This window comes from Primulina huaijiensis, chromosome 12 (genome assembly GCF_012295235.1).
Source record: "Primulina huaijiensis isolate GDHJ02 chromosome 12, ASM1229523v2, whole genome shotgun sequence".
In the NCBI taxonomy this organism is placed as follows: Eukaryota; Viridiplantae; Streptophyta; class Magnoliopsida; order Lamiales; family Gesneriaceae; genus Primulina; species Primulina huaijiensis.
In genome coordinates, this window is record NC_133317.1 from 5,574,298 (window position 1) to 5,589,340 (window position 15,043).

Here is a 15,043-nt window from a genome sequence, read left to right on the forward strand (position 1 = left end):
CAACCGTCGGCCGGTCCGAGAACCAATATCGGGATTATAATTTTCATTCCACCCTCCAAATATACCATATTCACAAATCAACCCATATTTTATCAAATATTAACATATTACTCCCAACTGAATTTATTGCATTTCTTTTCTCTCCCCACATTTATCTATAATATTATAGAATAACCTTACCATTTCCAGCTCATGAGTATCTTCCTCCTCCCTCCTCTGTTCTTTGTGCCACCAAAACAAAATATGAGTGCCAAAATCTAGAGAAAAAAAAATTGCGAACGTACGAAGAATTGACTGCTGATTTTTTTTAAAAATTTTATGAAGCCACTGAAAATCATCTTTCATTAAACTGGTATGTAAATGTTTTCTGTTTGCAAAATTAAAGCATTTATACAATTTTGGAAATTTTTAAAATTTTCTATTGCATTATTCTCATACATTCAATGCTTATGTTTTCCTTAAATTCATTTATTAGCAATCTTTGCCATTTGTTCGGGAAAAAAATGAGTAAAAACAATCAGCCAATGATTTTACTGATTTTAGCTTCTTTTTTTCCACTCATTTTGTGCTTTCAAATTATTATTATTCAGCATTATTTGTTTTCTTTGGAGGGCTGATGCTTCTGCCTTCTTGGTTGAGTGGTTTAGTTTGAATCTCGTCTGTCAAGCTGATGTGACTAGAGTAATAGGAACATTATTGGCAAGCTATTTCAAATAATTAGTTAGCGTAGAATAATGATTATTATTCATCATAGGTTAATGCAACAGCATATTTCGTTGTAATGATATTCTCCTTCTTTGTGTTTTTAAATATATCTTTTTTCAAGTTTACAACTTTACATAAAGGTCACCTGTGTTTACCTTGCTGGACATGGACGCTTCAGAGATTGAGGAAAATTTACTCTCCATTGGTGAACCGAAGGTATGGAGTAGGATCATAAATGCAGAGGATTTGTTTATTTTTTGACCATGCCTTTTGAAATAATTTGGGGTTGATTACAGAATGATTTTATTTACAAGAATGTGGAAGCATTAAATGATACTTGGGTTCAAATTCTTATTTGATCTTAAATCTATCTCGCTGATCGCATAGAGCACTCATTTAATAGCATTCTCAGCAGGAACATCTCGATTTTTCATAGATGTGCAGTTTGCCAATTGGCAAATAAGTTTGGGGTTTTAATTTTTTTATGTGCTTTTTGTTAGTTCATTTATTTATTATATATTGGAATGTTTTGGTGGGTTTTTTCACCTTAGCTGATACTCGTTGTTGGTGTAGTTACATGGTGAGATGTGCAAGAACCTAAGTTCCGTGTATGCAAAAGTGTTGGCGATATTCCCTGATCTAGAGGCGGCTCGACCAAGGAGCACATCTGGTATTCAAGCACTATGTGCTCTGCATATAGCACTTGAAAAGACCAAGAATTTTCTTCAGCATTGTGCAGAATGTAGTAAACTTTACTTGGTATGACTCATTCTTTTTCACTTCTGAACGATTTTTTTCTTATGCACCAAAAAAAAAAATACGAATTTCGAAATGGTAGCTGGCACCACCTAATCTCCCATTTTTGTATTTTACCAAAATTTATGGAGTCAACTCATGTTTGTGTTTAGTAAGAGTATGCAAATTTGTTAATCAATCCCTCCATCACATTTGGTTCGGCTTGATTCTTTGCCTTTTCTTTGTTAGGCAATAACTGGAGATTCAGTGGTAATGAAATTTGAGAAAGCACGATGTGCACTTGAAGATAGTTTAAAACGGGTTGAAGATATTGTTCCACCAGCTATTGGCAGTCAGGTGATTTTGAATTTGGTTCTTCTGTTAACTTAAATGTATTGGAGAAGTTTTAATTGATTTTTGGTACAAATTATATATTAAGTTATTAGAAATTTGTTTGAATTTTAGTATTCTGTTTTTTTTCCAGATCGCAGAGATTTTGGGTGAACTTGGAAGGATCGAGTTTTCTCTTGATCCGATTGAGAAGCAAATAGGTGACGATATTATTAGATTGCTTCAACAAGGGAGAAATTTCAACAGTAACTCTTATGACAATGAGGAGCTTGAATCTTTTCATCAGGCTGCATCTAGGCTCGGTATCACCTCTTCAAGAGCAGCACTTAGAGAGAGAAGAGCTTTGAAGAAACATGTGGAAAGAGCTCGAGCTGATGACGACAAAAGGAAGGAGTCTATCATAGCTTATCTCATGCATCTCATGAGAAAGTACTCAAAGGTTTTCAGGGGCGAGTTTTCGGATGACTCACCAGGATCAACACCTTGCTCGCCTACTATCCACGGATCATTTGAAGATGGTAACATGCTTGGCTGTAATGGTTTTGCTTTTGATAGGCAGTTTTCGAAACTCTGTTCTTTCAATTTCAAGCCAAATTTCCGGAGATCAGATCAGATTCATGTGCCCCCTGAAGAGTTAAGGTGCCCTATATCTTTGCAACTTATGCATGATCCAGTTATCGTAGCTTCGGGGCAAACATATGAAAGGGTTTGTATAGAAAAATGGTTTAGTGACGGTCACAACACTTGTCCTAAAACTCAGCAGCAGCTCCCTCATCTTTCTTTGACTCCCAATTACTGTGTTAAAGGATTGGTGGCTAGTTGGTGTGAAAATAATAGGATTCCTGTTCCAGACGCTCCACCAGGATCACTTCATCTCAATTACTGGAGGCTAGTGTTATCCGAAAGTGACTCTGCAAACTCAAAATCGTTAGAAAGTTTCGATTTGTGTAAGTTCAAGGGTGTTAAGGTTAAACCTTTGAATGAAAGTGGTATCATTGAGGACGCTGAAGGAAATGAACTGGAAGCTACTTCTGTGCAAAAAGAGGATTGTGGAGATTACCATTCCTTCAAACAGTGTCACGATTTCTTGGCCGTCTTAGAGAAGGATGATGACTTGATGGAGAAATGCAAAGTGGTGGAGCAGATAAGGCACTTGTTAAAAGATGATGAAGAAGCCAGGATTTATATGGGGGCTAATGGTTTTGTAGAGGCATTGCTGCATTTCTTGGACTCTGCTGTCTCTTACAGGAATGGGATGGCTCAAGAAATAGGAGCAATGGCTCTCTTCAATCTTGCTGTAAATAATAAAAGGTATACAAACATCTGTATCGAATGATTTTGAAATTCCTTTGATAAAATCCGAACTCTTTAAAGAATCTTTCTACTCGTTTGGTTTTGAAATTCCTTTGATAAAATCCGAACTCTTTAAAGAATCTTTCTACTCGTTTGGTTGCTGAAATTTATTTGATACTGCAGAAAAAATTTATGAGCTATACATACAGTATTACTGTAGACGTTTATATAGCCTTTAAATCACATTTTATGAGCATCGTGTTTACGCAGTTTCCACTCTTTTCAGAAACAAAGAATTGTTATTGGCTTCAGGAGTGCTTCCAATATTGCAAAAAATGATAGCTAATACCGATTCTGTTGGAGCAACAACTGCCCTTTACCTAAATCTTTCCTGCCTCGAGGAGGCCAAAGCCATTATCGGGACTACACAGGAAGCTGTATATTTCTTGATCTCCATCCTTAAACTTGAAACAGATGAGCAATGTAAGATCGATGCCCTTCACACCCTATACAACATTTCCAGTCATTCAACCAATATCCCTCATCTTCTGGGAGCTGGTATCATTGATGACCTTCACAATCTTATCACACATCCCAGTGACCACTCTTCAACAGAGAAGTGCATTACCATGTTAATTTACTTAGCTTCGAGTAAATCTGCAAGAGATGAAATCATTGCCTCTCCTGGCCTTATTACCGGACTTGCTACTATCTTGGACATCGGTGAGCCCGTAGAACAAGAACAAGCTGCAGCCTGTCTTCTGATATTATGTAATACGAGCGACAAATGCTGTGAAATGGTTCTTCAAGAAGGGGCGATACCTTCATTAGTGTCGATTTCTGTAAATGGGACAGTTAGAGGTAAACAGAAAGCCCAGAAGCTTCTGATGTTATTTCGGGAGAAGCGACAACGAGTTCCTTCACCTGTTCCCAGTCGACCTATGCCCGAGAACAGTGAGATGGCTTTGCCTTCTCAAAATTCAAAGCCATTTTGCAAGTCAATCTCGAGGCGAAAAGTCGGTAAAACATTGAGTTTTTGGTGGAAGAACAAGAGCTTTTCTGTGTACCAGCGTTGAAAATTTTACTGCTTTGTCTAGACGGCTTCAGTTGTCTTCCCTTGTATATTATGCCTTTATTGCCTGCCTCGGCTTTTCTAGTATCACGATTCTCTTAGAAGAAGTGTACAGTCTACTTTAATCAACGGAGTATCTAGCATAGTTTGAAGTCCCTAGATCTTTGTTTTCAAGAAAATGTGGCTAAAATTAGGTGTGAATTTTTGGTTGTAAATCCTCTGGATTTTGTTCAGGGGCCGAGTTTCCATGAGCAGCTTGCATGATAAATGTCTCGTTTCCTCACCATTTCAAATATTCTGCTATACTTGGTGACAGTTGGTGTTGCTTATTCTTGCAATAACTATAAATCTATCACTTGTGCATGGGGTTTTGTGGTTAGATTCGTATCTAAGTCTTGAATAATCAAAATAAATACAACTAAAAGCTAGCCAATTCATATTATGTAATAATATATTTGGACATACAAATCCTTGTTAGCCCCTAAAACATTTTGAGACGTTTGTCCTGAAATAAATTTCAGTGATTTATTTTCTGGATAAACCATGCATGGCTTCATCGATCACAATGCACAAAGTTAGAATACAACGGAGTTAAGTTGTCACAAAATCTACTAGCAAGACATCTCAAATTTTTTTTTTTATGTTTTATAAAATATCGCAACATCTTATTAATTATTTTTAAATAAATTTTTATTATAAAACAATTATTATCTAAAAATATACTTATTTTTAAAACAACTTATAAAAATTTTGTTTATAAAATTTCTATATTTATAAACACTTTTTATAATTACTCGTCAACGTCCAGAAATATGGCGACTGAGGTACAGGTAGTATCAATGAAATGCGATATCCCTCCACTCCAGCAGAACTCAGTTTAACACACACCGGATCCCTCACCCAATTCATCTTCTCCACGAGAGTGCACACAACCTCTTTCGGTGAATCGAATTCGATTCTGCAACTGAAAATGATTGAATCCTCCTCTTTACAACCAAACAATATGCTGATCGGAGTGTGACAGCTCCTCCCTCTCTTTATCAGAATTATCAACGCCATTTAATTGTATGTGCAGATCAAAAATTCTGGATTTCGATTCGTAATTTATATGCTATTTCGCTGCTTATCGTTCTAGTACCTATGCTTAAATCAAAACTTCCGCTCGGTAACCGTTTCAAGACTTTTCGTATGTTTTACGGTTTCGTTATGTATTTGATTGAATCTTATTTATTTTAGTTTTCTGTAAAAAAAAATTTATTTTTTATATTTGGTTTGCTTGTTGGCAGCTTAGTTGATTTGCTTACGTTTGTTTATTCTTTCCGTTGGTTTCAATTTTCTTCTGCATGAATTTCGTATTTGAGCCTTTTCCCCCATTATTGACAATTTACCATTTCCTTGTTTGCTTTTGGAAATTCTTGTAATTAACATGGATCTAGGCTCAGGTATGTGATTAAAATCTTGTGTTTTTTTGCTAAGAATATATTGTTTCGGAAGGGTTTTGCTTTGCTGATGAATTGAACAAAATTATGTGTGCTGTTCTTCTTCTTCTTTTTTACCAGTTGATCTCATAACTTGATATCCATTTATTAAGCTCTTGAACATTAAATTTGGATGAACAAATTTTGTCCAAATTAATGGATCGATGTTTTTCTGGCAATACAATACGACTGATAAAGAGTTTGGTTTCCTACAATTTGAAATCTTTTAGTTGACGAGACATTTATATAGATTTGATTGACATAATTCCTGATTCTTATTATAAGTATTATTAGGCCTAATTGCACCAATGTAAATTGCATTATCGGCAGGTGTACCTGGCGATGGGAGGTGTTTGTTCCGGTCAGTGGTTCATGGTGCTTGTCTACGTGCAGGAAAGCCATCTCCAACAGAAAACCGTGAAAGGGAACTTGCAGATGAGCTTAGAGCAACAGTACAAAATCCTTTCTTTCTGTTCTGCTGTTTTGAAGGAATTCAGTTGCTTATATTATATTGCATAGTTTTACTTAGGATTCCTTGGTTCTGCAGGTCGCAGATGAATTTATCAAGAGGCGTGAAGATTCTGAATGGTATGATTTGATCGTTGGAAAATTCAAGGATTAGTTCTGAAAACTTCTGACCCTTTCACATTTGTCAGTTATGTATCCATTAACTTCGCATTTTAACTTCAGATAAGAGTAAGTTCAAATGTGAAACACTCGAAACATTTATGGGAATATGTTATCGAGCATGTTGTGTCTTGAGTATAGAATAGTAACTTCATACTGCTTATCCAATTCTTAAATGGGTAACACCTTCAATATATTTTATCCTCAGGTTTGTAGAAGGTGATTTTGATACTTATGTAACACAAATGCGACAGCCCCATGTATGGGGTGGGGAACCTGAGCTGCTCATGTCATCACATGTGTTACAGTACGTGCTCTCAGTGGTTTTTTGTTTGCATTTATATTTCCTTCTGTGCATGGTGAAAATTCGCCCATTTTAATCATCCCAAATGGTTATATTTGTCAATAAGAGCACTGAACAACAAACAATCATCCACATAATTCATTATATGAATTACGTGCCGATGACTATACTGTACTGCACTCGACCTTTTGGTAAATAATAAATAATAATAATAATCATAATGGTTGCAACCCACTAATAATTGACAAAATGCAAATGCTCTTTTTATTGTGTGCTATTAGATGAAAAATGTATTCAACAAATTAACGGGAAAGAAAAACATTTTCAGGGTTCCGATAACTGTTCACATGTTGGATAAGAGGACTAATGCTGTCAAGATTATTGCTGAATATGGCCAAGAATATGGGAAGGAGAATCCAATTCGCGTATTGTATCATGGTTATGGACACTATGATGCGTTAAGGAGCTCTTTAGATGGTTCACAATTGAAGCTGTAAATTCTCCTCTTTATGAGCTATTTTTTCTCATGTCAAACCGCATGCCCTGAACAAGTTTATTCTTGTTAAAATGTGTGCAACATCATATTACGTTTACCAATTTTGCAGGAATAAAAGTAGATGAAACAATCCTCGGAACCAATTGGTCCTCAATCTGTAGGTTGCATCAATCCAGCAGAAAAGATGGAAGCAATTGTAATGAAAATAGGGATTAGCTTCCTGGTGATTCGAATATCAGCTGAATAAATACTCCCAACTCCAGTTACTTGCTACAACTTTGTCATTAAACTTCAAATATAACTCCCTTGAAATATTCAATTTATCAGAGAATTATACAGTTTGATCACTTGAATATAGCAGATCAATGAAGAGACTGGATTTTTCTCATATAATATTTAATCGCGTATCTTGATTTAAAATGAAAGATACCCTCCGTATTATTCAACATCTTTCCATATTTCCCGAAGCAGCTGATATCTGACAACATTCCTCCCACCCTTTTCCTTCGGCATCAAGCTGAGTTTAGCTAAAGCAGAAGAAGCGAGGAAGCTATCAGGAATGATTGAAGTCAATGGTGAGTCGAGTTCATCCAACTCATCGTCACTGGCAAATGATTTCTTGAGTGTTGATAACCTGCTACTTTGAAGCACTTGGCTTCCAACTTCTCCCACGTAAGTTAACAAAGCTGCGGCGGGTGGTGAATATTTCGTGGGAGTTGCAATGCAAGGAAAGAATGTGACCATATCGTTATGACTGTCAGAAATATCCTGAATTGAGAAAAAATAGCAAGTTGAGAATAACTTGTACACCTCTAGAGAATGCACAAAACAATATATTGAACTATGAAATTTGATGGTATCACATGGGAGTATATGAGGCAGCACCAACCTCAGAATCTAGGGCAGCGACTATGTCGCGTGGCATCGGTTCAGGACAGAATTCATCCGGAATGAAATTGTTCAGAACCCTTTTGATTAGGGTTGGACCAAATGTCGGGCATACCTTCAGAGGAGGAAACCTTAGATGATTACAAACCAAAGATTGTATGCTATTTGGATTCACTAGAATCATGAAATGCATGTGGGTTTCACCTACATCCCATGCGGATCACGTGTGTGGGTGTGATCACTTGTAACACAGATAATATTATTCGATTTGATGGTGAGTCACCTCTTTTCGGGTGGAAGCATCAGCAAGCATTCCAAATGGCAGCATCATAAGATTACTTAACGCATGGAGGAGCTTGAAAGCCTTGAAAGATTTTGGTCTGTTGCCTTCAACAAGAATGTTAGTATCCTCATATGACTCATCTTCTATGTCGAAAAGATCCGTGAGCCATCTGGACCAGTTCCCGATCTACAATAAATGCAGAAAAAAAAACAAAATTAAGAATTTTAAACTCTACATTGAAAGCAATCAGGCTCGGTCGAATCATAAAAAATTGTTTAATATCAAACAATGAGGATCCGCAACCAACATCAGTTGGTTCCACACTTGACACTTACAGCATTTTTTAACTGTACACCAGCTCCAAAGCTTGATTTCCCAGCTGGAATTGGGAGGACTTTGGAATCACTTATGGGATCAGAAAAAGGATCAGTTGGCATTTCTTCAGCGGATTCACGTAGAATAGCATTGAACATTGCAACATCCAATCTATAAACTAACTGCTCCATTACCTAACAGAAAAATGCAATTCTGTCGTGTTTGAATTTTAAATACGTTTTTATAAAATTTAGACGACGAGCCCAATACACCCCTAGAAAACATGGTAGTAATTAATACGGGGAAGGTAATTCAACTGTATAAGTTGATCCAAGAACCCTTGCCCAAACTGTCGTGGGCTGGGAGACGCCCAACCCATGGCTCATCGTTGCGCGTGTAGAGCCCACCTGGGGTTGGACATTTCTTGGCAGCACAGATACATGGGTCCCACTCTAGTACCACTTTGACATGTGCCTAATCCACCCCTAGAAAACTAGTTACTATTGGTGAAGGATATCCCTGTATACATTCACAAGTCGACTGGGGATGGTAGTGTTGCACAAGGTTGTTTATAAAACGTACCATTCTAACCAGCACAGACAAGCAGCCACATTCATGCCCCCCAGCCCGAATCGGACAAAGCCTTTCACATGCATCTTCGAATGCTTTCTTCCATAACTCGATAGCCAAGATTCCCTGTTCATGATTACCTATATTATTTCTTCTTCCATTCGATTTCTTCATGCCTGAACTGTTGTTAGTTCTATCGCTACTTTTTGCTAGATTTGGCTGCATATGTGGGGTAAAAGTCTGCAGCAAATGAAAATAATAATAATTCTTAACTTCAAAATCTGAAATAAACATGGAGCTTTCAGTTGTTTTTAACATATTGCAAATAGTGAGAGTAGTGGTGACCTGCCACCAAACTGACTCAACAATCCGAGAAAAGAGCCAAGATTCAACTTTTTCGAGTGCAATAATGAATGTCAAGACATCCTCAAAGTCATCAAATTCTTCAGTTGGTTTAGTATTCTCCTCATCCATGTGAGAAGAGTCTAGCTGTTTATTTGTTATTCTTCTAGCTGATTCAGATTCAGGGCCATCATGTTTTATTTGTGATACATTAGAATGTGGTAATTCAGCAGCAATTTGGCTGACAATGGCCCTCAACATAATTGAATTTGACAACCAGTATGTCAACCTGTAACATTTTTACAAATCTTGATATTATCAATATCATGATATATCTTTGAGTTCTAACAGTTAAAAATTTGGTGGGATGAGTAGCATGAAAAAGGACAATGATAGGATGCCTGTTGGATAGGCATATAAAGAAATGTAATATTTTCTAAACAAACTTACCTTGGGACGTCGTTTCCGCATGCTTTAGAAACCAAAACCAAACCAGACACCACAGCTCTTGCAGCACTAGACCGCTTTGCTTGAGATCCTTCTCTGCAAATGTTACTGTAAAATCTTGAAAGTCGTCTAGCTGGGGCATGGACCTTATTTCCCGAACTGGCATGCTCAGCAACTACTGAATATAATCCAACCTCAACTGCTGCAGCTTCTTTCAGTTCTTCCTCAAGCATCTCAATTCTAGTTTTCCATTCATTTTTACTGTCAAAATGCTCACCTTTTTGTTCTTTTCCTTCAGTTTTTGAGCTATGTTTACCTTTCTTGTGATAGACATTATATATATCGAGGTCAGGTGCTTTTCCCCCAGCATAAAAGTCGGCCAGAAATCCGTTCCCTTTAGTTGTGCCGTGTATTTGGATGGATTTTACATGCTTCAACTGAGGTTTGTTACTGCTGGATGGAGGAACTAGTGGAGCTTTTCTATTTGGTGCAAGATTATCGCTTCTTGTTATCACCTGTCTTTTCGCATTATCATCTGATAATTTATCGAGTAACAGTAACTTATTCCCTGGAGAATGGCTTGTCCCTTCCGATATCTGTTCATCACATCGAATATCTTTTCGTAGCCTTTCACCAACATGTGAATCGTCGATCAGAACATTTTCACCAACATGTGAATCGTCGATCAGAACATCTTCTGGTTGCAATTCTTTATCTTGAGAAGAACTGCTTCTTCTATAATTATCAGCTTCAACCGCTTCAGAAGAAAATCTTTCGAAGGATTTGTCTTCAACATATTGCCGAGTGTTTCTGCTACTTTTATAGTTGCTGTTAGCAATAACTTCATGGGAACTGGGGTAAACACTTCCCCTCACAAAACTTGTTGCAGTGTTATTGGGCTTGGTATGCATCTCTCGAAAACTTATGGATGAGGGAGAGGATCTAATGGAGGGGGGAACAGAGTTCTTGACAGATGTCATGCTTCGCTCAGAAAACTTGGACAATGAAACCTGGTCATTTACATGGTTCCTATCATCAAATAATGAATCATTTGATGGAGGCCGTAAGTTCTTGTTTTGCTCTTTCAAAGAGTCGATTCCAGCATTTCCATATCCATTCTGCATTTTTAACTTCAAATAAGTACCACGAGGTACAAGTAAACACATTGAGTAGAAAGAATTATCAATACTATGCGGTAAGATAAGTAATGTAGCCTAAGTATAGATGTCAATATAAATTAAATTTTAAGAAAACTTGCTTACCTTCTCATTATGAGACAGTGAAGTTGTTAGAGATCCGATGGTTGATGAACCAGGTGCCCTTGATGAATGTGAAGAAGCATCATCATCAGTAAAAGAGGCGATTTCTGAGCTATTGTCATCATATTCAAGGAAGCCCACTTTAGGCGAGGAATTAGAGCTATCCATTTCAACAGGGTCAAAACTAATAATTAAACCCGGTTGGACTGAAATACTTGAACTTTTCTTGAAGCTTAACGGGACATTTATATTTAATACATGATCCATTACTCCATAATCTGCAAGATTCAATGAAGCTGTCCCCAAGAGTTGTCCTTTAGCCTTATCCTTTCGAGGCTCGAATAAGCTAAACTCCAAATAATTCTTCTTAAACTTATCACCAGCTTTTTTGTCTTGGTGAAGAGTAATAGGAAGCACGAAAGACTCGTTAAATACGATATTGGATTCCCCAGCAACAGAGATAAATGAACCAGAATTTTGATCACCATTTTCCCACTGAATCAAAACGGTTTGAACAGATTTAAGAGACTCAGATGGTGGCCAAGGCCTAATCTCCTGTATTTGGACAATGTACTGAACTCTAACTGAAGCACCCCATTTGTGCTTCGATCTCAGTCCAAGAACCATAGCTAGAGCAAGATAATTAAGAGCTAAAGCTGGTCGGTTAATTCTGATCGACTACAACATGATGAGGAAAAAAAATTCATCATAGAGAATTTAGGTAATAACACTCATGAATACAGTCTACAAATAAAGATCTTCTGAGATTTCTCGGTATAATGAGATTTTGCAATTTTCATCTATACACTAACACTTGAAAATAATTCAGGAATAAGATGATGTTCGCAACTATCTCTAAAGATCCACAAACACTCAGAAAACTATGGCCCACTCAGGGATTTGGTGCAACAGATTAATTTATGATGGAAGCTCAAAATAAATAAATAGACAATATGCATGCAATTTGAAAATTTCGCATTCCAGTGGATTGCCTTCGGTTTCCCTGTCGAGACTCACGGATACATCCTCAAAAAAATGCAGTAAAAACTTAACCAATCAAGCAGACCAAACAAAAAGAGAAGAACGATCAAGCTAAAATGGCCACATTTGCAAACTACCCAAATAAAGAACCATATTACTGTAAAAGAATCACCATTTTAATTTCAGGATCCAGTAAAATATTCCAAAAAAAGAAACAAACCATCATAGGACCAATCAATAATTTAGCATCCAGCTATCAAATGCCACAACACAGAAATGGTAAAAATACACAGAAGATCACAGTTGCGTCCATAATTATCAATGAAAAACAACTACACTGAGCTAACTAAGAGAAACAAGAAACAGACAGAGAGAAAAAAGGCAGTCTTTTACCAGAAGATTGAAGAACAAAAGAGACTTATGCTTCTTGCAATGCCTTTTGAATAACCGATTTTGTTTATTTCCGCAGATGGGATTCCTTGTTTGTTTGAGGAGAAAGTAAAAGAAGGCGTAAGAAAGTCCAAAAGATTGAAAATTCAGAAGAGGTGGAGGAAGAAGAATTTTGCGTTCGCAACGTGTGGAAAAGAGTCCCAAGGTTTCAGTTTTCTGCTTTTGCGCAAGTTCCTATTCTTTTATTTGCATACAAAAAATCCTATTAATTAAACCAGGAAAAGGAAATGATAATCGCCAAAATGAATATCAAAGATAAATATGATTTATAAGAAATGTTTGTTTGACACCACCCTTTTTTTTTAAAAAAAACAAAACAAAACAAAACGATAAAGATAAAAAAAAAATATTTAGATTGTATTATTTTTACTATATTTTACTAAAATTTATATATATGTATATATATAAATATATTGGTGTATGCGCATAAAATTTATTTTTATACTAATACAATTGATAACTATAATTTGCACATTTTTTTACAAATATTTTATTCATAGAAGGTATTTATCGAGTATATGTCTCTTTGATGATATAAAACTTATAACTCTCTTTTGATAATATAAAAATAGATTTCCTAAAAAAAGGAAATGATGAACAAAGCTGTTACATTTTATTTTCAAATATAAATGAAGATTATGATAATATTTGGCTCTAGATATCTTTGAAAATATTTCTGGCTTCTTGCAAATTCAATGGCTATTAGGACGATGGTCGAATTATGTTTCCATCAAAATTCTTGATCAATTATTAAGAACCCCACTGTCTCATATTTGTATTAAATGACCGATAACAAATGGGGTTGAAATAATTAATAAATTATGCAGCGAAGAGGGAAGGTTGAAGCAACCACGTCTCATTCTGATATTGAAGTAGCAATATTATATTATTAACACCAACTACACACATATATACTACTACAAAAATGTACGTATGTTGTACGTGGAAACGATTTTATTCAAGATAAAATTAGTTAATACAATAAATAAAAATAAAATTTATTTTTTATAAATTCATATTAATCACATATATGAAATTTGCATGTTGTCACGTGTTTATTTTAAATAATTTACCTTTTGTTATAACATTTTTTTTGTTATTTGTCTTATCCTCTTTAAGTTCTTAGTTAATACAAATATTTTCTCAAGTAACAATGGTGTGTGTTGGCTCTATCTTAGTTAACATGGAGAAATAATTGTTACAAGGATCAAATAGTTCAAATTTTTACAAGAATATAAGGGAGAGGAGGAGATTACCTACTTACTTTTGGAAAGCTCTTCCTTTTCAAGTGTTGGCTGTATCTGTAGATATATCTTTCATTATTGAACTTGCTGATTCTAGGTGTTAGGAATGCTGTTCTTCAAGAATGTGAGGGTACAAATATCTGACATAATGCATAAGATAGCTAAAGGCAAGGAGAAATGCCTTTAATATATTTTGCATTATTTTTGTGTGTACAGGCATCATAGAAAGATAACTTTCGTGTGACTGAAAAGTTTTCTTCATCACAGAAAACTAAAGGAGGAAAAATGGCAAAGATTACCGAGCTTTACGAAAAGCTCTATGTTTGGGATACGCAAATCAGCGGGCAGAGCGCATGATGCAACATAATGGCTACCGCCAAGCAAAGGTACAATCTTACCATTTTTACAAATATGTTAAACTTCGTCTCAGGACCTCGAGTCTAGACTACACGAAGCCTGCCTGAGTCTTGATTGATCTTTCCAGTCGTGGAATTAAGAAAGTGTCATGAAAACTCCTCTAGTGGAGAACTCAAACCAACCCAAAGATAGTGCTGATATTGCTCAACTTTCTGATGACCCTGATGCTAAAACTAGCAGCAGCTCGCAAAATGTTTCTCGCTCAACAAACCCGTCGATAACAGTGAAAAGAAAAACATAAGCCATGGGATTTTATAAGCCTTACAATGCTGCCAATTTTAGAGTTTGACAAGGAGGTTGAAGTTATGTTCGTTGTACACTGACATCACAATTTCTAACACCGCCTGCATTTAAACATCATCGGAGACATGATTCCGCTGTCACATCAAGATATTTCATGCTACCAGTTGAAGCATTATTATTATTTTATAAATTAGCTATAGAGAGATTTTTATTCTGACGTGTCACAATATAAATTTTATCAGGATAAAATTTTCAAATGTAAGGTTTAGTGATTTGGAAAAGTAAGGTGATTAACCTTTTAGAAGTTGGCGTTAAGAAAAATTTCAGAAGTTGAGATGCACTTAGAGTCGACAATGGACTTTACAATGGAAAAATCCACGAGCCTGTCAACCAACACAACCTGAATATTTATGTTTTGACATATCATTTCTCATCTACTCGCCTATAAAGACTTGAACAAAGACCTCATTTGAAATTTCCCAAGCTCTTATCATATCATTCCGTGGCCTGCAAAATTCTAACACAACCTCAGTGCACTAAGAA

At 36.0% G+C, this 15,043-nt stretch overlaps 2 protein-coding genes across 6 annotated transcripts; one reads left to right on the forward strand and one right to left on the reverse strand.

The window, feature by feature from the left end:
• The first annotated feature begins 300 nt into the window (after positions 1-300).
• Positions 301-7,369, forward strand: LOC140990146 (U-box domain-containing protein 6-like). Its single transcript, XM_073459725.1, has 12 exons — positions 301-352; positions 826-921; positions 1,279-1,464; positions 1,690-1,797; positions 1,925-3,102; positions 3,371-4,155; positions 5,142-5,321; positions 5,965-6,086; positions 6,182-6,222; positions 6,470-6,568; positions 6,894-7,058; positions 7,171-7,369. The coding sequence occupies exons 2-12, from the start codon at positions 871-873 to the stop codon at positions 7,184-7,186; spliced, it is 2,931 nt and encodes a 976-aa protein (XP_073315826.1). The 5' UTR covers positions 301-352; positions 826-870; the 3' UTR covers positions 7,187-7,369.
• A 130-nt stretch (positions 7,370-7,499) lies between these two features.
• Positions 7,500-12,768, reverse strand: LOC140989597 (uncharacterized). Of its 5 annotated transcripts, XM_073458870.1 has the most exons (10): positions 12,540-12,767; positions 11,169-11,843; positions 9,910-11,024; positions 9,463-9,748; positions 9,283-9,357; positions 9,130-9,246; positions 8,568-8,741; positions 8,233-8,418; positions 7,951-8,064; positions 7,500-7,829 (listed from the first exon to the last, which is right to left on the reverse strand). In XM_073458870.1, exons 2-10 carry the CDS (start codon positions 11,790-11,792, stop codon positions 7,500-7,502), a joined length of 3,021 nt encoding a protein of 1,006 aa, XP_073314971.1. In that variant the 5' UTR covers positions 11,793-11,843; positions 12,540-12,767. The 5 variants fall into 5 exon arrangements, with proteins under 5 accessions (XP_073314971.1, XP_073314974.1, XP_073314970.1 ...); XM_073458873.1 differs by lacking the exon at positions 8,568-8,741 and having other exon boundaries at positions 12,540-12,768; XM_073458869.1 differs by having other exon boundaries at positions 9,130-9,357; positions 11,169-11,794.
• Positions 12,769-15,043: the final 2,275 nt, after the last annotated feature.